Source organism: Dipodomys spectabilis, unplaced genomic scaffold (assembly GCF_019054845.1).
Source record: "Dipodomys spectabilis isolate Male_0828 unplaced genomic scaffold, ASM1905484v1 ptg000366l, whole genome shotgun sequence".
Lineage (NCBI taxonomy): Eukaryota > Metazoa > Chordata > Mammalia > Rodentia > Heteromyidae > Dipodomys > Dipodomys spectabilis.
The window spans coordinates 1,268,793-1,290,073 of NW_024871043.1; the positions used below are offsets into that span (position 1 = coordinate 1,268,793).

The window sequence follows — 21,281 nt, forward strand, 5'->3', positions numbered from 1 at the left end:
ACACTTGCTTTCCCTGGCGTGTAGCAGATTTTATTTCAGACGCAGTACTGACAAGGCTGAGCATGGTATTCTGAGTGGCTTCTTTCCACTCCAGCTCTGATCTGCAAGTATCGGCCTGAGGGGGTAGGTATACTGGGGGGTTCTCTACAGTAGCCTGATCAGTGAGGGGCCTAGCTAGACAAGGGGGGTCCTGAGGCCAGACCTTGACAGACTCTCCTTTTGGAGAGTCGTGCTTCCTGAGACTTCTCATGGCTGAGGTGCTAGCTCAGCGCCAGTGCAGCCTCATCTTCTGTGACAGCAGTGGAGTCCGCTTCCTCTTCAGTCCCCACGAGGGGAAAGGGCCCAGGGGGCCGGTGCTGGAAGAGGGCTGCCCGGTTCTGCTGTTCACCCTTCTTCACCCAGTGCCCATAGAGCCGGAAGGCACAGTTGTCAATGAGGCGCCGCACTGGCCGCAGCGCATAGGGGTCCCTCAGCAGTGCATTCTTGGTCAGCGGTCGTATACGGTGGGTACTTAAGGCTACTCGTCCAGCAGCTAGCACTGTCCACACTGCCACCTGAGAAGGGAGGCAGTGTGAGCTCCAGTGGAACATCCAGCCCAGAGATGTTTGCAGAATAGGCAGATGTAGACCCTGCCACTCTATGTCTTACCCGGAAACGCTGGCGAGGTGTGAGGTTCCAGATTTGACTGCCTTCACAGCGCTCAAAGAAAGGGTGCTGTAGGGCCTGCTCAGCTGTCAGGCGCTCCTCAGGATCCACCTGTAGTAGCCTTGAGATCTAGGGGAAACCCCAGAGCATGAGGGGCAGATCTTGGGCCTTCCCCATGGACCTCTTATGGTCCCAGCTCACCAGGTCTTTGACGGTGTTTGAGCGATCATCCCATTCGGGTGAACTAAACTGGTATTGGCCCTCCATGATCATGCGTAACATCAGGATCTGGCGCCGGTGCCAGAATGGTGGTGAGCCAGCCAAGAGTGTGAACAAGATCACCCCACAGGCCCAGCTGAGAAAGAGACCATGATTAGGATTAGGTAATAGGCAAATATAAAGGACAGTACACACAGAGGAGGGAGAGGGATGCCAGAAACTCACAGGTCCACTTCCTTGCCATAGCCTGGGTGGGTTTCATCCATGGAGCATTTAAGGATCTCTGGAGCTAGATACCCTGGGGTTCCACACAATTCTGGGGAGAGAGAGCAGAGACTGAAGGGGTTCAACAAACCTTCTCCAGGACTCTTAGCACCAGATCTCTGCTGGAACCTCCTTAACACTGCTGTCCCGTGTTATGATTCTGTTCCTGCTTGTGTCCTGCAAGCCTCTGAACTAGCCACTACTCCTGTTAAACAGCCCAAATACTGCCTATGGCCCCTGGTGGACTTCCTAGGAATGCCTGGTCCTACCCAACCATATCATTTGCCTCCTTTAACTTCCCAGTCAAGCTAGCTCTACCACTCATAAGGAGAGTCTACCAAAAGGAGAGTCTCTCAAGGTCTGGCCTTATTACCCCCTTGCCTAGCTAGGCCCCTTACTGATCACGCTACTGTAGAGAACCTCTCAGTACACCTATCCCCTCATTACATATGTAATACATATGGGAAGGCAATTTTATTTTTTACATTCCTTTCTGTCCTGTAATATGGAAGAACTAAGTGGAAATGTGGGACTTTTTAAAGAACATACTGGGTAAGGCCTTGTTTAAAACCCTCCCTTAGCTGGGTACTAATGGCTCACACCTGAAATCCTAGCTACACAGGAGGCTGAGATCTGAGCATCATGGTTCAAAGCCACCTGGGCAGGAAAGTTAATCTCCAATTAACTACCAGAAAACTGGAAGTGATGCTGTGGCTGAAAGCATTAGAGCACTATCCTTGAGCAAAAGGAGCTCAGGGCAGTATAGACCCTGAGTTCAAGCCCCATGACTGACAAAAATAAACCAAAATCAAACCCTCCCCTGATTCAGATTCAGATTTCCCATCTTGGTGTCAGTATGAAGTGTACGCTCATAAAGCCTTGAGCTTTCTATGACTTGATCAAATACTGTATGTTTTAGTTTCTTCTACCACTTCAAAGCACCAATTCTTCTGGGCGCCGGTGGCCACGCCTATAATCCTAGCTACTCAGGAGGCTGAGATCTGAGGATCTTGGTTTAAAGCCAGCCTGGGCAGAAAAACTCCGTGAGACTCTTATCTCCAATAAACACTCGAAAACCAGAAGTGGCACTGTGGCTGAAGTGGTAGAGCGCTCGCCTTGAGCTGAAGAGCGCAGGGACAGCACCCAAGCCCAGAGTTCAAGCCCCATGACCAAAAAAAAAAAAAAAAAAAAAAAGCACCAATTCTTCCATTCTAGTAATTTCCAAACTGTCCCATGGCACACTCCCAGGAAATGTTAACAGGCCTAAATTAAGAATGCCTTTCTTGCCGGGCGCCTGTAATCCTAGGTACTTAGGAGGCTGAGATCTTAGGATCGAGGTTCAAAGCCAGCATGAGCAGGAAAGTCTGTGAGACTCATCTCCAATAAACCACCAGAAAACCAGAAGTGGGTCAAGCAGTAGAATGCTTGTCTTGAGCTGAAGAGTTGAGGGACAGCACCCAGGTCCAGAGTTCAAGCGCCACAACAAAAAAAAGAAAAAAAAAAGCCGTTCTTGGGAAAGCCATTACATTCTTGGGAATTTTATTCCTACACCAAGTATTTATTGAATGTACCATTAACTCTATTAAAGACTCAGTAGTGAATATGCTCTTACCGAGCTCACTGTCTTCCAAAAAGCTAACAATAATAGAGTAAGATGTAGGTCATAAAGGAAGACTATATATAAGAACATAAAGCAGAGGAGGACTACATCACTTACGCCAAGGAAGGCAGTGGAGGAGGCAAAGTAGAGATGACTGTATAAGGAGGAAAATGTATGTGGAGCCCAGAGAGAAATAAAAAAACACAGCATTTGTGAGTCCATAGATGAATAGTATGAGCTTCGTTCAGACTGCCTAAGTTCAAATTCTGACAGAATGACCTTGGACAAGTCATCTTATAGCTTTAAAACAAGATACGTCTAGAAAGATACAAATTTTATCTCCAAGTGTTATTGAGAAGACTTACAGAAGCAAAATGTAAAAGGCTTGGTGTGGTTGTCTACATCAGTGTCTTGTATAGCTAAACTACTAATAGATCCAATAAAGCCCCTGAGGGACAGATAGAATACCAAAAGCTCTGAGAAGCTGGGTGATGGTGATGCATGCCTGCAATCCTAGCTACTGTACTGAGGAAGCTAAACCTGAGATCCTCAGGGAATCTCAGTTCAAAGCCAGCCAAGGCAGGATAGTTCAAAAGGCTATCTATCTACAGCTGGGTGCCAGTGGCTCACACCTGTAATCCTAGGTACTCAGGAGGCTGAGATCTGAGGATCACAGTTCAAAGCCAGCCCGGGCAGGAAAGTCCATGAGACTCTTATCTCCAATAAACTATTAGAAAACCAGAAGTGGTGCTGTGGTTCAAGTGGTAGAGCACTCGCCTTGAGCTGAGGGACAGCACCCAGGCCCAGAGTTCAAGCCCCACAACTGACCAAAAAATAAAAAATAAAAGGCTATCTCCAATTAACTAGCAAAACAAATCTGAACTGGTGGTATAATTCAAGCCATGAATAAAAAAAGGAGAACACATTGCCCTGAGTTCAAGCCCTGTTAGCAGCACAAATAAAAGCTCAAAAGATTCTCACAGTTGAGTTTTGCTCAAGATTTCCCATTTGCATTGGAACTACTTCTTGCCATAACCTTGGGTGAGGCTGTCTTCCGCTCCCTGCTAAGAAGTGATATCAGGTTATCTAGACTTGATCCGGGTCTTCACAATACTGAAAAGGCACACTGTGGTCTTATACAGACCCCAAACATGCTGCTGAGCCCTCCCTCTTGGGACAAGCCCAGCCACAGAGGTCCCTCCTCTGTATATCTCTCAGGTTCAATCAGTAAGCTTTTTCCTTCTAGCTTCCCTTTGCCAGCTGAGTACCCATCTCACTCCATCCTCCCAGATCAGGCAGCGCACTGAGTTGTACAAAAGGCTTTGAATCCAGAAGATACTTTGCCGGTGTTTGGGACTCAGTGCTCGGATCCAGCCAAACAACTTCAGGCTGAGTCTTGATCCCTCCCCAGCTTCTTAGGGACCTGGATCCCTCACCTCGAAGCTTCTCGCCAGGTTCCAAGTGGCAGGAGAACCCAAAGTCTGAAACCCGGATCTGCATATTGTCATCTAGGAGAATATTCTCAGGCTTCAGGTCTCGGTGCACAATGTTGTTGTCATGGAGAAAGTTCACTGCTTCCAGCAGAGACCTCATGATGGACCTGGGGGAGGTGCAATCTCTTCTGCTTCTCCTCACCCCAATTGTTACCCCCAACTCATCCCAGGGGCTGCAGGCTCTGCCCTTACCTTGTTTCCTTTTCTGAGAGAGCCACCTTCTCCGTGAGATAGTCAAACAGCTCTCCCTTCCGCATCCTAAGGAATAGGAGGGCCACAGGAGGAGAATATACACCCCCACAGAGGTGCTGAGAAAGTAAGCCAGTGCTCACATAAAATATCACAGAAAGGCCAGTGCCAAGAGATTCCCCTGAGGAACACTCACAGACAGAGCACTCTGGCTGGGTACTACTGGCTTATGCCTTTAATTCTGGCTTCTCTGGAGTCTGAGATCTGAGGATTGAAGTTCAAAGCTAGCCCGGGTAGAAAAGTCTATGAGGCTATCTCCAATTAACCACCAGAAAGCCAGAAGTGGAGCTATGGCTCAAGTGGTAGAGCACCAGCACCAAACTTGAGTGAAAAAAAGCTAAAGGATAGTGCTGAAGCCCTGAATTCAAGCCCCAGGACCAGCATCAAAAACAAAACAAAAAAAGCACTCTAGTAAAATGGATGACAGGGGCAATTTGGCTATTGAGTTGGCCAGAGTATGGATGATGTGGTGATGAGGCTACTCTAGCAAGAAATGATTCGTGACAGTAATTCACAGCAGTTCTTTTTTTTTTTTTTTCTCATTTTTCTCCTGATTTTATTTGGATTAATTCATTTAAAGTCAATTAGGAAAGAGTGGGAAATTAGGTAAGTAAAAACATTGTTTAAGTCACAGCAGGTTCTTATTATCTGAGAATAGCTGTACCTAAAAAGTATCTTAAAGTGGCTCTTTTGGTAATATAGACCAAGATTTCAGTTGCTACCAAAACAAACTACAGCTTTATTTTGAAATTGTGCTTAGTTTTTGTATCTTTAAAATTGAAGTTATAGCTGGGCACTGGTAGCTACTTGGGAGGCTGAGATCTGAGGATCACAGTTTGAAGCCAGCCTGGGCAGGAAAATCTTATCTCCAATTAACACAGAAAAAGCCCAAAGTGGTGCTGTGGCTCAAGGGGTAGAGTACTAGCCTTAAGCAAAAGGAGCTCAGGGAAAGTGCCCTGGCCCAAAATTCAAGCCTTAAAACCAGAAAAAAAAATTTTGAAGTTATAATTACAACTTGGAGTTGGGCACTAGTGGCTAACACCTGTAATCCTAGCCACTCAGGAGGCTGAGATCTGAGGATCACATTTTGAAGCCAGCCCAGGGAGGAAAGCCCATGAGATTCTAATCTCCAATTAACTACCAGAAAAACCAGAAGTGGTGCTGTGGCTCAAAGTGGTAAAGTTCTAGCCTTGAGTGTAAAAGTTCAGGTATAGTGCCCAAGCCCCCTGAGTTCAAGACCCAGGACAGACAAAAAATAAAAATAATAATACCTGCAACTCTGATTCAATCCTCAAAAGGGTCATTGTCTTGCAAAATTGTTAAGGTGGTATAATGGGACTACTTCTGAGAGTTGGCAGAAAATCATTTCTATAAACTAACTGAAGGCACCTTCAGAATGGGCCACGCACTGGCAGGGAGGCAGGTCTCTGCCTAGAACAGATACAGGGGGTTTGAGCACAGTGGTCTCACTAAGCTATAAGGCTGGAGCCATATAAAGAGGTGGGGAAGAGGCTTCTCAGACAGGGCAGGGTGATACTCACAAGTCAAACACCAGGAACATGAAGCTAGAAGACTCGTAGGAATCGATGAGAGTGACTGGGGAAAGAGGCAGAAAGGCAGAGACAGATGGAAGGAGAGATACATATTCCAGGAGGATTTCCACCCTGAAGCAACAGTGGGCTATTACTGGGAAGGAAGGCGGCAGTAGGGACCCAAAGTCTGGCCACACTCTTGGGAGGTGGCAGAAAGCCAGGAGGAAGAGAAGGAAAGGCCTAGAGGCAACATTGGGGTGTGGGCTGGGGGCAGGGCCAGTAAACAGTGGGGCTGTCAGCAAGAACAGGGGATGCAGCCTCACTGATGTGGGGGTGGCCAGCGACCTGGCGAAGAATGTGTGTCTCTCGCCGTGTGGCTTCCCGCACCTCCTCCAGTTGCTCAGGACTCAGCCGCTCAGCGGTCACCTCCATGATCTTCACTGCAAACTCATTACCAGTAGCTCGATGAACACAACGACGGACCACAGAGCTCACTCCTCTGCCAGAGTCAGACCACAGCACAAGTCAGGGTCTCATACAGATTAGAGCTTCAGCAGCCTCATACTCTCTGCACCAGATTCTAAAGACTCTGGACAAGGAACCACCTGAAAAACTCACCCTCACCTATAATAGCTTCATAGTCAGGCACTTTGCTAACCAAACAGAAGATCTGGGTTTAATCTAGGTTCCTCCACTCCCTTCATGGGTAAACCTAGGCAAGGCCTTTCTACACTGAGCCTCAGAACCTTTCCATTACAGGAAGGGGAAAGAAATCACCTGCTACTCATATTTCTCTGATCACCCCATCCAAATCCCAGAGTTCCCCTACAATACTTCAAATATAAAAGGAATCACAGAGACATGGAGTCTTTGGTAGCTGGAAGACCAAAGTTGAGAATTAGATCTTAGTTCAGCCCCAATTTACCACCAATTGACACAATGACATACAGTCTCTAGGCTTCAGTTCTGTAACTCTGAAATGTGAACGTGATCATCTTGAAAAGCATCTATAAGAAAGCCCATTGGAGGTTCACACTTATAATCCTAGCTACTCAGGAGGCTGAGATCTAAGGCTCAAGGTACAAAGCTACCTAGCTTGGAAAGCCCAAGAGACTATAATCTCCAATTAACTAATAAAAAGCCAGAAGTGGTAGAGCAGCAGCCTTGAGTGAAAAAGCTAAGGGACAGTGCCAGGCCCTAAAATCAAGCCCCATATCAATACCAACACACAAACATACATACACACTCACAGTCCATGGCTTTCTTTCTAAAGAGGAACACAAATTTCCTTGCTCAGACCACATCATCAACTCCATATGGCCCTACAAGTAGCTCAGGTTCAGGTGTAAATTGCTACACATTTCTTTTTTTTTTTTTTTTTTCGTCGGTCCTGGGGCTTGAACTCTGGGCTTGGACGATGTCCCTCAGCTCTCTAGCTCAAGGCAAGCACTCTACCGCTTGAGCCACAGTGCCACTTCCGGTTTTCTAATGGTTTATTGGAGATAAGAGTCTCACTGAGTTTTCGAACTGTGATCCTCAGATCTCAGCCTCCTGAGTAACTAGTATTACAGGCATGAACCACCAGCGTCCAGATTGCTCCACATTTCTTAGGTTGGTTCCTCAGCTGCCTTTTACATGGCCTTACTGCCTGCCATGTTTTCTTGGGACTCCCATGGATTTGCTCACCTACTAATTTGTTTAGAATTCTGTCATCCATCTAATTAAATCAGGGAATGAGAACTATTGCTTTTCAGACCAAACGCAGCAGCTCATAGGTATGTTCAGTTTTGGCTCTATCAAGTAGGACAGAACCTTTTAGCTTCTAGAATATCCCCCCTTCCTCCCTCTCTTCTTCCCTTCATCTTTTCCTCCCTCTACTTTCTTTTCTTTTTTTCCAGCCAGTCCTGGGACTGGAACTCAGGGCCTGGGCACTGTCTCTAAGCTTTGTTTGCTCAACACTCGTCCTCTACCACTTGAGCCACAGCACCACTTCTGGCTTTTTTTTTTCCTTCTGTTTATGTGGTACTGAGGAATCGAACCCAAGGCTTCACGCATGCTAGGCAAGCAATCTACCACTAAGCCACATTCCCTGCTTCCCTCTACTTTCTTGATTCCCACTTTAGTAATAGATTTAGTAATAAATTACTCAACTTTTCTTTTTCTTTTTCTTTTTTTTTTTTGTCGGTTGTGGCGCTTGAACTCTGGGCCTGGGCACTGTTCCTCAGCTCTTCAGCTCAAGGCAAGCATTCTACCACTTGAGCCACAGTGCCACTTCTGGTTTTCTGGAGGTTTATTGGAGATAAGAGTCTACAGTCTTTCCTGCCCAGGCTGGCTTTGAACCATGATCCTCAGATCTCAGCCTCCTGTGAAGCTAGGATTATAGGTGTGAGTCCTGGGAGTACAGCTTAGATTACTCATCTTTAAGGAGGTTTAAAGACACCTGAAATCATCCAATTAAGAATCCCTGCTTTAAGGCCTGAACTAAATGCTACCTCTACGGATTCTATGTTTATTTTTCAATAGGAAGAGACTACTTCCTCCTCTGGTATAATAAACTTTTTACCTTAAAAGCATTTGTTCTTGTAACCCCTCTGTACAGTATTTTCACAATAAAAAACTTATTTTTTTTTAAAAAAGAGCATTTGCTCTTTAGTAATTATGCCTTCCTACTATGTTTCATGATTATCCAGATCTTTGTATTCAAAGCCCAAATTGTTTCTCAGTGCCTTGCTCATGTCCTTAACTGTCAGACCTGGGACGTGGGTACAGTTCAATGATAGTATGCTTGCATAGCATGTACCAACATTGTATAATATAAACAAATAGCTGCACTAATCCTCGCTTACTCAAGAGCTGAGATCTGAGGATAGCAGTTTGAAGCCAGCCTAGGCTGAAAAGCCCTTGAGACTCTTATTTCCAAACCACCAAAAATCCAGAAGTGGGGCTATGGCTCAAGTAGTAGAGTGCTAACTTTGAGCAAAAAAGCTCAGAATTAGTGCCTGCACCCTGATTTCAAGCCCCAGGACCAGCACAATAAAATGAAATAAAATAACCAAAGCTAGGTATTGTGAAGCACAACTGTAATTCCAGTACTAAGGAGGGTGAGGCAGGAGAATTTTGAGTTCCAGCCAGGCTGAGCTACACAGTGGGTCTCTTGACTCACTCACTCACTCACTCAATCAATCAAATAGTACTTCCAGCCTAATTTCTTTATCATAGTATGTGTATTCTTACTTCTTAGCAAGATGTTTAAGGTTACTATCCTTTTGGTGTGTGTATGTATGAACCTAGAGATGGAATTTTGAGCCTCAGGCTAAGCAATTATCCTACACTGATCTCTTTCCTTGGAGTATATATATACTGCGAACTGAACTAAAAGCCTGGGTACTGTCCCTGAGTTTGCTGAGGGCTAGGACTCTACAAATTGCGTCACAGTTCCACTTCTACCTTTTTGGTGGTTAAATGGAGATAAGTCTCTCAGACTTTTGTGCCCAGGTGGGACTTCAAACTTTGGTCCTTAGATCTCAGGCTCCTGGGTGTCCAGGATTACAGTCATGAGCCATGGTTCCCTGACCCTTCTACTCTTATCATATTCTAGCCATTGGTGTAAGCCTTCATATTTACTGTTCCCTCTGCTAGGAATATCTCCTGTCTCAGTTTATGGTCAACCACTTCTATTCTTACTTCAAAACCCAGAGCATGGGGCTGGGAAGGTGGCTCAGTGATAGAGTATCTGCCTTGCATGCAAGCATAAGGTCCTGGGTTCAATTCCTCAGCACCACATACGCAGAAAATGCTCAAGTGGTGCTGTGGCTCAAGTGGTAGAACACTAGCCTTGAGCTAAAGAGCTGAGGGACAGTGCCCAGGCCCAGAGTTCAGGCCCCACAACCGACAAAAAATAAAAAACAAAACAACAACAACAACAACAAAAACAGAGCAAAGATCACAACTCCTGGCAGGTATGGCTTTTTGGAACGTCACAGCATTTGGCACGGACCCCTACCTATCTTGATTGTGTGTGTGTGTGTGTGTGTGTGTGTGTGTGTGCGCACTAGTCCCAAGGCTGTACTCAAGGGTCTGGGTGCTATCGCTGAGCTTTTTTGTTAAAAGTAGCACTCTACCACTTGATCCACAACTCCACTTCCAGCATTTTTTTGGTGGTTAATTAGAGATGAATCTCACATGACATTTTTGCCTGTATTGCCTATGAATCCTGATCCTCAGATCTCAGCCTTCTGAGTAGCTAGGATTACAGGCGTGAGTCATCCAGGTGCCCAGGCATCTTGATACTCTCTTTCAGCTACTTCTCTTAGAGAATTGAACATGTATTCTACTCCAATTCTAGTGCTTAGCTTCAGTATGATCCACAGTGGGGTGCTTTAATCACATTTGCTGAATACATAAATAAGTGAATTCGTGGAGTGGAGGGGAGAGGGTTAACTTAGAATACCAGTCTAGTTACTAAAGGTTCTCCACCGACCACTGACCTTTCCCATCTATCCAGCCCTCGGATGGAACTGTGTGCATCCTGGCTTGGACCCGACCTCTGAGGACCTTCGTTTTCCTGGCTGCGGCTCACCTGCCAATGACGTCCTTCGGATCGTACTTTTGGTAAAACTCCTTGGCCGCAGCCCAGTCAGGCAGCTCATCCTCCGGACCCACGTCCAGCGTCATTCTGAAGGAGGAGGGGGTCTGCGTGGAGGAAACCGAGGGCAGTGAGGGGAGGGAGGCCCACAGGTTCTGAGAGGACGCACATCGCGGCTCCCTGAGGCGCAGTCCCTGCGGCTGGGGCGCCAGGGTCCTGGGGGAATAGGGGCGGGGCAGGGGGAGGATGGGGCTGGGAAGACTCCACTGGAGGGTCTGAGGGCCGGGAGAGGGAGGGGGCAGGGGGAGGGAGGGGAGAAGGCGGCCAGGAAGAAGGGGGAAAAGGCTCAAGGGCGAGTGGCTGTTGCCGCGCAGGCGCACTTAAAGATCGCTGAGGGGGGGCGGGGGGCACAGGGTCTCGCGCAGACTCACCCGCAGGGGCGGCGACAAGATCGGGGTCTAGTTGAAGCCCCTCGGCTTCCGGGCCGCGTTTTAATCCTTGGCTTTCGCCGCAGGAGTACCCGGGACGACCTAAGGTTCCGCCCTCACCGTAACAGCCAATGGCCAGCGCTGCCGGAAGACTAAGGTTCAGAGATCCTTTGGATTGGAAACTAGCAGTCCAATTGGGAGCTGGAAGTCCTCGGGCTGGAGTGAGCATTGGAGTTCAAAGTTCCCTAAGGCCGCCACCACAGGGAAAAATCTCTGATCTAGCCAACCATCTACCGCGGAGGGCGGGGCTTGCCATCAAATGTCGTCAGCGGCCAGGAATGGGACCCGGAAGTTAGGTTTACCCGGAAGTGCCCACGTCTGGGTCGTCTGGAGGCTGACTCCGCCTGGCCGCCAGTTCCCGAATTTGGGCAGGCCTTTGACCCTTCTCTACCCAGCTTTCTTATCTGAATCTGAAGCAACAGGTTAGTTCAAAGTGCTCTCTTGGTGGGGACGCTAGCTGTTGAAACGCCCAGTTGCAGCTCAGACCCCTTTGGTCGTTTGGCGCGGAATTAAGATGGGCGAGAGAGCTGCCTGGTTCGGTGGCGGCAGCGGACGGGGATTACGCTTGCACCCTTCCCTCAAGCGCTCGGACTGTGTGAAACTGTTCTACGCACACGAGATTCTTCCCGGAGTGACTTCCGAAGCCAGCTCACTCCTGATATTCACTAAATACTCAACAAATAGTTGTGACTATCACCTAGGCACAGGCTAACAGCAATGAAAAAGGACTACTTGTGGGGGAACAGAATAAATTTCGTCTTTCAACAACGTTTCCAACACTTTGGAATCAACCACATAAAGGGACAAGAAGTTTAAGTTTCCTCATTGGTGATTTCACATACTGGCTTTGTGTTAACTGTATATTGTGTTGTTTTGTGTTTGGTTTCCATCCTGGGGCTTGAACTCAGGGCCTGAATACTGTTCCTTAGATTTTTTTGCTAAGGTTGGTGTTCTACCATTGAGCCACAGCTCTGGCTTTTTGGTGGTTAACTGGAGTTAAGAATCTTACTGGCTTTTCTATCTAGGCTGGCTTGCAACCTTGATCCTCAGATTTCATCTTCTTGAGAAGCTAGGATTACAGGCATAAACCACCACCGCTGTTTTATGTTCTTGAAGTGCTTAGGAATCAACTTGAGCATGTTAGACAGATGCTCTACCAAAGCTACATCCCCAGCACTATTAAACCTAAAAAAACTCTACAAAAAAAGCACACAAATAAATATACAGCTCAAGGGCCGAGGTGGCAGCTCATCTTAATCAAATCCCTACCACCATTAAAAAAAAAAAAAACAAAAACAAGCCAGGGGGCAGGGCGCCAGTGGCTCACGCCTGTAATCCTAGCTACTCAGGAGGTTGAGATCTGAGGACCTTGGTTCAAAGCCAGCCCAGGCAGGAAAGATTGTGAGACTCCTATCTCCAATAAACCACTAGAAAACCGGAAGTGGTGCTGTAGCTCAAGTGTTAGAGTGCTCACCTAGAGCTGAAGAGCTGAGGGACAGCACCCAAGCCCAGAGTTCAAGCCCCATGACCGACAAAAAAAAAAAGCCAGGTGCTAGTGGTTCACACCCGTAATCCTAGCTCCTCAGGAGGCTGAGATCTGAGGATCTCGGTTCAAAGCCAGCCCAGGCAGGAAAGTCTGTGAGTCTCTGATCTCCAATTAACTACCAGAGAACTGGAAGTGGTGGTGCAGTCACTCAAGTGGTAGAGTGCTAACCTTGAGCAGAAGAGCTCAGAGAAAGCACCCAAGCCCAGAGTTCAAGCACCATGACCAACAACAACAACAACAAAAAGAATGAGCACACTATAAAAGCCAGTTTGGTTAGGCTTCTAACATGTCAGCTCTCTGGCCAAATGACACCTATACTGTCTTTGGATACCATATGGAGCCCCTCAACTGTGTCCAGAACCATGATCTGAATCAAAGGCTCAAGAGAAAGTGTGCTTGTTAACTTTTCCAGCCCCACTTTTCCCTCTCAGATCTGGAACCAAACTGTCTTGGTTCAATCTTGTTCTGCCTTTTTTTTTTTTTTTTTTTTTTGTCATGGGGCTTGAGCTTAGGGCCTGGCCTCAGTCCAGCTATTTTTTTTTTGGGGGGGGGGGGGGGTATGGGGGTCTGGTCGTGGGCCTGAACTCTGGGCCTGGGCGCTGTCCCTCAGCTCTTCAGCTCAAGGCTAGTGCTCTACCACTTGAGCCACAGCGCCACTTCTGGCTTTTTTTTCCTGCTTATATGGTGCTGAGGAATTGAACCCAGGGCCTCATGCATGCAAGGCAAGCATGTACCACTGAGCCACTTTCCCAGCCCAGTCCAGCTATTTTTACTCAAGGCTAGCACCCCACCACTTTGAACCACAATGCCACTTCCAGTTTTTGGGGACTAATTGGAAATAAAGAGTCTCAGGGATTTTCCTGCCTGGACTGGCTTTGAACCATGATCCTCAGGATCCTCAGATCTCAGTCTCCAGAGTAGCTAGGATTACAGGAGTGAGCCACTGACACCAGCTTGTATCAGCCTTTTATTAGCTGAATGATCTTGATGAATCTGCACCTATAGTCTCAACTATAAAGAATAATAGAAACTACTACTGAATCGTTACTAGGAGGGAAGAAACAAAGTACTTTATTAGAACACAGCCTGACAGTACTCTGAATAGTAGTTACTGCTACTGTTTTTCCTTTCTGGCCTCAAAGTCTCTGTTTATGTATAAAGAAGCTAGGGTTTTCACAATAAGGGAAATTTGCCAAAGAAACAAAATCCTTCCTTCCTTTCTCTTGGAGCTCCTAGGTAGGTGAGGCTTAGAGGCCAGGTGCAGGCTTAAGCTATCAGTCAGATGTTCAGTCTGACTCTCACCAAAAACCCAGGGAAAAGAAAAAAGCAATTAGACTGGAACATTTTTACCAACAAAAAAGGTTTGTTTGTTCTTTATTATAAAACATCTAATAAAATCAGGCCTGGTCTTCAATCATTTCTGGGTGGAGGCCCCTAGGATGTAGTGGGGTAAGGGAGACAGAAGGTAAGGGCACTGGAAGAACAGAGTAAGTGGACCTCTCCTCAGTCTCAGCTGCTGCCCTTCTTTTATAAAGGGCTAGATGAGCTCTTTCAAGGGCCTTTGAGACAGGTACCATCCTTCCAGCCAAAAGGACCACAGCTGTCACCAGAACTGAGCAGTGCTGCACTATCCAACTGGATTCAGGCGGTCTCAGCTGACACTCAACAGAGGCCACACTGGGTCACTCAGCCTGAGCGATGGTGTAGGAGAGCAGCCACAGCAGCAGGGGACCCAGAACAAGGACAGCAAGCCAGACAGCAAAGCTAGCCAGGATGAGCCTCCGGGACTTGGCCCCCCAGTGCACTGCTTCCTCGGACCGGCCTGCCTTATGCCGCTCTTCTGCCTGTGGGGGCAGGTTCTTGGTTAGGTTCTTCCCCTGCTTCTGCCCCAAAGTACCCACCGTCCCGCTCCACTCCACCATCCACCACAGCTTATAACCTCACACTCTAACATATTACCTTCCTTTCTAGTATGTCTCTCATACCTCATCTGCAAAGTAAAGGTATATATCTCTGCCCTGCCTACTTTCCAAGGTGGCCCTGGTTAGGTTACAAAGTCCCACATTGTGTGTGTGCCTGTTTGTGCATTGCTAGGGATTAAACCCAGGACCTCCTATATTCCCAGCAAGCATTCTACTACTTAACTACATCTCCAGCCTGAAAAGTACCTCCCTTTCCTTGGTACTGGGGACTGAACTCAGGGCCTTGCATCTACCATTTAAGCTATCCTCTAGCCCTTTTTGTGTTGTTTTTGAGACAGAATCTCAGTATCTTAATCCAGATTATTTTTGTGCCAGTTCTAGGGCTTGAACTCAGGATCTGGGCACTGTTCCTTAGCTTTTTTTGCTCAAAGCTAGCACTTTACCACTTGAGTTACAGCTCTACTTGTAGGTTTTCTTTCGTTGGTCATGGGGCTTCAACTTTGGGCTTAGGCACTGTCCCTGTGCTCTTCAGCTCAAGGTGAGCACTCTACCACTTGAGCTACAGCGCCACTTCCAGCTTTCTAGTGGTTTATTGGAGATAAGAGTCTCGTGGAGTTTCCTCCCTGGGTTGGCTTTGAACTGAGATCCTCAGATCTCAGCCTCCTGAGTAGCTAGGATTACAGGCGTGAACCACCGGCGCCCGACTTACTTCAAAGTTTGGGTGGTTAATTAGAGCTAAGAATTTCTTGCCTGGAGTGGCTTTGAACTGGGATCCTTTAAAATCTCAGCCTCCCTAGAATTATAGATATGAGCCATGGCTCCCAGACCACACTAGCTTTAAACTTGAAATCTTCCTGCCCCTGCTTCCCAAGTAGTGAAGATTACCTTGGAAAAAACTGTTTAATTTTTTAAATTCCCCATTCAAGTCCCAGGACTGGCATTTAAAAAAAAAAATTATGTGCAGGTGGGATATGCTAGTGGTAATTTCCTAGAACATGTGAGGATGAGAGTTTAGTTACACACATACACACACACACACCCCTCTAACTAAAAACAAAAGCTACCTATCCAGATGATGCCTTCTCATCAGTGCTTCATTACTCCTTGAAATTGCTGCCAATGTGACACATTGCCTCCAGTCTTGACCCCTAGCAATTCTCCAGTCTTGTCCCCTACCAGTTCACCCTGAGGGAGGCCTTGAGAACAGACTTTTCCTTTTTGATATCAGCAAGGGGGCTTGAACTCAGGGACTTGGCTTTTCCGCTTGAGGCTGGTATTCTAGCCTCAGATCCACTTCTTTTGCTGGTTGACTGGTTAAGTCTCAAAAATGTATCTGCCCATGCTGGCCTTGAACTCTGAATAGCTAGAACTGCAAGTGTAAACCACCAACACTTAACTCAAGAGTACACCCTTCTGAAACAAATTTGACCATGCCCCTCTCCCCTTGCAAAACTCCTAACATGACTCTTAAGTACTGAAGGTAAAGGTTCCTAAGCATAAAACTGGCTCTCAGAAATCTGGATCCTCTCTGATTTCATCTTTTACTCTCACTGGACCAGCCATACTGAACTAATGGTCCAGGTCTTACCACTTACTTTACTGGGAATGACCTTTCACTTCATTCATTCATCTTTAAGGTTATTTTTTGTTACCTCCCCTAAAATGCCTCATTAGCTAGCAGCTCTACTACTTATGCATACACACACAAACCCTCCTGGCTCCCAAGATACTCTATGCTTCCTGCTACTGATGAACTATTAATATTACCCATTTTTATAGCTACCTATTTTATTAGGCTATGCATGGTCCTTTGATGACAGTAATCACACCTTATTCTGGCTTGAGGCCCAGAGCCAAGCACTGATAGCTATTTACCTACTGTCTGACCAACAGACAGGTCAGATAAAACCACTGCCTTATTCCCACCCCTGCTCCCACAGAACTGTATTCCTCACCTTGATGGCAAACACAAGAGCCATGACTCCCAGGCAAGAGCAGCCACAGATAATGCTAGTGGCTGCCAAACAGCGAAGGCGGAGCCAGCAGCAACGGATGGGGGATGGAGAATGAGCAGCTTCTGTGTTGCTCACCAAGCTCTCCACTGCCTTCTCCTCGTCCTCCATCACCTGTGGGCGATAGTCAAGGCACTTGTAAGCCCAACAATAAGCCCTTGAACTGGCTTGCTGTAACTCCACCCCTCTTAAAGCATGCTGTCTTGAAAGCTTGGCCCAAGTCTTCGGAATGCTGCCTCACTTGGAAATTCCTCTAGTGAGTGACTCAGACCAGAAAAAAAGCTTAAAGCTGAAGACATTTAAGGCAGCATCTTATGATATAATCCAGGCTGGCCCTTAAAATTCCAATTTTCCTAGCTTAGTTTGGGATTGCTGGAATTACAGGTGTGTACCAGCATATATGGCTCATGAACAAGTGATTTTAAACTGTATTTCAAAGGCCCCTTAAGTTCCCCAGAGACCGCTCCCAAGTACTGAGGACCTAGCAAGATCCTAGGTCTTGCAACCTTCTTCAAAGCAGCCATTTCACATATAAGCAATCCCAAGGATAGAAGTGTGTGTGTGTGGGGGGGGGGGGGGGGGGGGGGAAGAGAGGAGACATGTAACCCAGGGGAGAGGCCTACCATATAAGCCCCTCCTCCTTTTTAAACAGTTGAAGAACCTGAACATCACAAAGACCTTAGTTCCCCCAAGCTGGTACCTTATTTTCTAGGCTGCCTCCTTGCCACCTCCTCTCCCCCATTTTAACCTACATAATCAGATTAACAAGAGTCCAAATGACCTCATCTCCACATAGAAACTTGCATAATGATGCCCTACTCATTTCACATCTTCTCAGGCCTTCATCATAAAACCCTCTTCAATCTTACGTCCAACCATTCCCTTAAAGCCTAAACAAAACGGAACCATCTATGATTCCTCAAATACAACAAAAGACAGACTGGGGGAAAGAGGCCAGACAAGCAGAAAGTGAAGGTATATGCCACAAAACTGCAGGGGAATAGGTATAAGTAACTCAGCTGAAGTAAACATAAAGCACCCATAGAGGGGTAACAGGGGGTTGAGGTCAGAAAATGTAAACAGGGGCTCTTACCTGGCTATAGGCCTGGAGGGATTGAGAGTTTCAGCTCCAGCCTCAGGTTTGATTTGACTTGGGTGGAGGAGCAGACTCGGGGCTCCAAGCCCCACCCAGGGCTAGGGTTGGGTGGCCAGCCACCTTCTGAAGAGCCCCAGGAGCTGGGAAAGGGGTGTGGCTGACTCAAACCAGTTTGGCTAGATGGAACGCTGTGTAGGGCCCTGGGATGAAGCAAGAAGAGGTAGGCTGCTTGCCTTCTGGAGAAAGGAGTGAAAGGAAGCATCTGAGCCAAAGGGTTAAAAGAAGGGCGGACTGAGGCATCAAAGAGCTCCACATAACGAAGGGATTAGGAGAGAGGATAAATACGTTCTCGTAATTTAGAACTAAAACTTTTTGGGAAACTCTACCAGGAGGTCAGCTTTGCCAATCTTCCCTCTTCTTGAGGTGAAATTACAGCCTCAGTGGTATACAATCCTGGATTGCAGATCAGTATTATGGCCTTTGCAAGAGGGAGAGAAGGGAAAAATGATGCCGAAGTTCCCACCCAGCCCTCCACCAGACCAGAAAATCAGAAGCCTCCTTACGCGGATGCTTGTACAGAAACTAAGTTTATTATTTTTTTTTCTTCTTAAAAAAAAAAGAAAAGAAAAAAAAAACTCATTGTAGAGAAGCCCCTCCCCGTCCCCCTAAGGGCATGGGGCTGTGAAAGATAGCTGGGGAATCAAGTACAAGGGGGTGGGGACAGAGACTATCTTGCCACCCTTAACACTGCCCAGCCATAAGGGGTGGGATGGAGGGGGATTGTGATCAGCCCATTCCATGACAACCAGTTGCCTACTCCCTACTTTGGTGAAAGGGAGAAGGCCTCTTTGTCTCCCTGGAGGCTTTCCCCCTCAAAAGACTTCAAGTAGTGGTTAAGAGTCAGGCCTGGTCATGGAGGGAGAACGGCTGTGGTGGAAAGCCTGGGAGAAGGCAGTCCACTCACGTCTTGGCCTTTCGGCCTCTGTGACTAATGGTAGGGCCAGACAGGTGGGGAGGAGCATTGCTGCGTAGGATGCGCTGGTCCCCTTGGTTGGTGGTCCCAGCAAGCCTGCGGGGGCCGGGCCTGCGGCGTGAGGTCTCATCCCCGTCTTCTTCCTCACCTGAGGCTTCAGCCTCAGACTCCTCTACTGAACCCTCAGGCCCCAGGGGACTTGGGGGCTGCAGACGACCCCGCTTTGTTAGCCCAGGACTCCCACCAAGGGGAGCCCCTGACCGTTTGCGAGGCACCTTTTCAGTCTCTAGTGGGGGGACTAGAGACCCTGGACGCAGCCGGGTCGAACGCAATTTGGGGGTTAATGAGACCACAGGAGGTGCCAGTTCTAACCCGCCTGGCCCGCTATCCGCTAGATCCAGGTCATCCTGAATTACAGCCACCACCATGGACCCTTCACTCTTCCGTCCTCGCACCCCTTCTGCTTCAAGCCGCAGGCGGGCCAGGCGAGTGAGGGGACGGCTTCCATCCTCGTCAGAGGAACTACCCTCACTCTCTCCTTGGCCCAGGGGTTGCTGCCGCCTTCCCAATCCACAACTCTCAAGGACAGAAGAGCTGTCACGGTCCAAGACAGGGAGCTGGCTGGGCCGAGGCGATGATGGATTCTTAGGAGGCCGGCCTCGCTTCCGTTTGGGTGGGGATGTTGAAATGGTAACAGTGGTGACAGTGTTGGTGACAGTAGCAGTGGGATAGGCTAGCAGTGGTGGGAGTGGTGGCAGGGATGATGGTAGTGGGAGTGGCTGTGTCCGGCTCTCTAAATTGACATCTCCTGGAGAGGAAATGGTCCCAGGGATGGGCAATTCCCTTGCTTTAGGGGGACGCCCCCGCCTTCTTTTCTCCACAGGTGACAGAATGATGGGCTCTGGTTTGTGAAAGGGATCGGGCCCTAGGACAGGCTCGGCTACAATGAGCGTTTCAGCTCCAGGGCCTGGATCAGCCCCGTTGGTTTTTCCCTTTGATGTAGATGAAGATGAAGGAGCCTCATCCACCCCTCTGCCAGCATCTGCTGGCGACCTGTTCTTCTTTGGGGGCCTCCCCCTCCGTCGTTTCACAGCAGGGGGAGTGATGGTGAGCAGTGCCCTTTCTCCATTCTCTGGGCTGCCCCCACCAGTCACCCCCAGCTCAATTCGACGACGAGCTATGAAGGGTGGTTGGGTTGGGGTGGGCAGTGAGGATGTGGGAGCAGTTTCACAGAGCCCGCCAGCGGGAGGTGAGGATTCTGGCCCTGACATGCTGCGGGTTGATGGGCTTCCTGGGCTGGTGCTTGTCTCAGAGACCCCAGGTACTAGAGTGCTGACAGCTGCCCGGTGTCGCCGTCGCCTCACAAGTTCTTTCTCCTCTACTACTGTTACAAGCCGTCCTGGCAGCTTGCGAAGCACTTTGGGGCCTGGAGGTTGCCCTGGCTGGCCAGTCCCCTGACCCCTAATTTCCACATCAGCACTGGTGCGACGCCGAGGGGGCCGGGCAGGTGAAGGATCCTCAGGAGAGGAGGTGACTGAAGAAGAGGTGGATGGAGCTGTGACTTCAGCTGTAACAAGTTCCTGTGGCTTCTCTGGGCTGGAGGTTAGGGTCTGAACTTCTACCAGCTCTTCCAAGTTCCTGTCAGGTTCCAGTGGCTCCTGAAGTGGCTCATCAGATGCTGCTGAAGGTGGGAGCTCCAGCCCATTGCTCTCACTCCGACTGGTGGGCAATTCCTCCCTGCCAGGCAGTACTGTGAGGATGGGTCCCTCAGCAGGATCTGAGACTTCCTGCTCTTGACCATTGGGGATGCTGCCAGCCTCCAGGGTTGGACTTGGTGTAGAAGGAATGACAGGAAGGTTCTTCTCTGACACAGGTAGGATCTCAACAGCAACTGGCAGCAGATCCTTCGGGGGTACAAGAGTAAGCGGGGAACTCCCAGAATTGGTCACACCAGCCATCTCCAAGGTCTCCACAGATGCCAAAGCTTGTGTACCCAGTTCTGGCTCAGGCCTCAAGCTCAAAGGGGGATTCGTGACTGGGGGAGAGTCAGGAAGAGAAGGCAAATCGAGCTGGACAAGAGAGGAAGGACTTAGGGGAGAGGGTTGGACTGGTGGTGGGGTATGAGGTGGTGGAGGGGTACAGGTAGGAGGAGGGGTACAGGCAGGAGAAGAACAAGAGGGAGGAATCTTTGGAGGAGGTGGGGAAGAAGGTGAGATATGGATAGGAACAGTTAGTGGATTTGAGGCTGAAATGGGAATTGGGGCAGGGACTGGGGCAGGAATTGTAGCAGGAACTAAAGTTGGAGTAGGTCGTGGTTTAGGCACTGGCCTGGGAGCTCGCTCCCTGGCAGGGCTGCAACGTGAGGGTGTGGAGGTACTACGGGTATGATGGGTAGACGTGACAGGAGTGTGGTTTGCCCCTTGATTCTCAGCCCGGGCTCCACGAAGACGCTCACTGACACGAGTCCCCGGCCTCTCAGGAGCCTTGACTTTCTTACTGCGCCGGTGGCTGCCTCCACCAATCCCACAGGACATCTCATCCCCAGCCCCTGGCCCTTCCTCCTGTTCTTGAGGTAGGCGGAACACCTCTTCCTTGGCTTGATCAAGGTCTTTGCGGGCAGCTTCCACTTGTTCCTACCAACAGCAGAACCCAAGGAG

The 21,281-nt window shown here is 48.5% G+C and overlaps 3 protein-coding genes across 12 annotated transcripts in view; all 3 read right to left on the bottom strand.

Annotated features, from left to right (window-relative positions):
* Positions 1 to 8: 8 nt before the first annotated feature.
* Positions 9 to 11,823, bottom strand: Phkg2 (phosphorylase kinase catalytic subunit gamma 2). Of its 5 annotated transcripts, XM_042666812.1 has the most exons (10): positions 11,019 to 11,823; positions 10,582 to 10,694; positions 6,326 to 6,501; positions 6,012 to 6,066; positions 4,414 to 4,479; positions 4,165 to 4,328; positions 1,090 to 1,180; positions 847 to 1,000; positions 649 to 774; positions 9 to 554 (listed from the first exon to the last, which is right to left on the bottom strand). In XM_042666812.1, exons 2-10 carry the CDS (start codon positions 10,674 to 10,676, stop codon positions 261 to 263), a joined length of 1,221 nt encoding a protein of 406 aa, XP_042522746.1. In that variant the 5' UTR covers positions 10,677 to 10,694; positions 11,019 to 11,823; the 3' UTR covers positions 9 to 260. The 5 variants fall into 5 exon arrangements, with proteins under 5 accessions (XP_042522746.1, XP_042522747.1, XP_042522749.1 ...); XM_042666813.1 differs by lacking the exons at positions 10,582 to 10,694; positions 11,019 to 11,823 and adding an exon at positions 10,490 to 10,562; XM_042666815.1 differs by lacking the exons at positions 10,582 to 10,694; positions 11,019 to 11,823 and having other exon boundaries at positions 6,390 to 6,482.
* A 1,864-nt stretch (positions 11,824 to 13,687) lies between these two features.
* Tmem265 (transmembrane protein 265) lies at positions 13,688 to 18,131 on the bottom strand. Of its 2 annotated transcripts, none has more exons than XM_042666861.1 (3): positions 18,038 to 18,131; positions 16,499 to 16,669; positions 13,688 to 14,465 (listed from the first exon to the last, which is right to left on the bottom strand). In XM_042666861.1, the coding sequence occupies exons 2-3, from the start codon at positions 16,664 to 16,666 to the stop codon at positions 14,304 to 14,306; spliced, it is 330 nt and encodes a 109-aa protein (XP_042522795.1). In that variant the 5' UTR covers positions 16,667 to 16,669; positions 18,038 to 18,131; the 3' UTR covers positions 13,688 to 14,303. The 2 variants fall into 2 exon arrangements, with proteins under 2 accessions (XP_042522795.1, XP_042522794.1); XM_042666860.1 differs by having other exon boundaries at positions 17,649 to 18,131.
* Positions 18,132 to 18,219: 88 nt separating this feature from the next.
* LOC122096307 (Snf2 related CREBBP activator protein) overlaps positions 18,220 to 21,281 on the bottom strand; it is a 49,868-nt gene continuing 46,806 nt past the window's right edge. For all 5 annotated transcript variants that reach the window (XM_042666859.1, XM_042666858.1, XM_042666855.1 and 2 more), the window contains one exon: positions 18,220 to 21,257. In XM_042666859.1, coding sequence (XP_042522793.1) covers positions 18,612 to 21,257 — 2,646 coding nt within the window. In that variant the 3' untranslated portion in view covers positions 18,220 to 18,611. The remainder of the gene's footprint in view (positions 21,258 to 21,281) is intronic.

What these genes read in the sequence shown, in the direction of transcription:
- Phkg2 (XM_042666812.1), bottom strand. Translation starts at nt 10,676, where the DNA reads ATGACGCTGGACGTGGGTCCGGAGGATGAGCTGCCTGACTGGGCTGCG. An exon ending in CTCTCAGAAAAGGAAACAAG is followed by an intron (nt 4,329 to 4,413) that starts GTAAGGGCAGAG and finishes CACCTCCCCCAG; the next exon opens with GTCCATCATGAGGTCTCTGC. An exon ending in CACCTCGCCAGCGTTTCCGG is followed by an intron (nt 555 to 648) that starts GTAAGACATAGA and finishes CTCCCTTCTCAG; the next exon opens with GTGGCAGTGTGGACAGTGCT.
- Tmem265 (XM_042666861.1), bottom strand. Translation starts at nt 16,666, where the DNA reads ATGGAGGACGAGGAGAAGGCAGTGGAGAGCTTGGTGAGCAACACAGAA. An exon ending in CTCTTGTGTTTGCCATCAAG is followed by an intron (nt 14,466 to 16,498) that starts GTGAGGAATACA and finishes CTGCCCCCACAG; the next exon opens with GCAGAAGAGCGGCATAAGGC.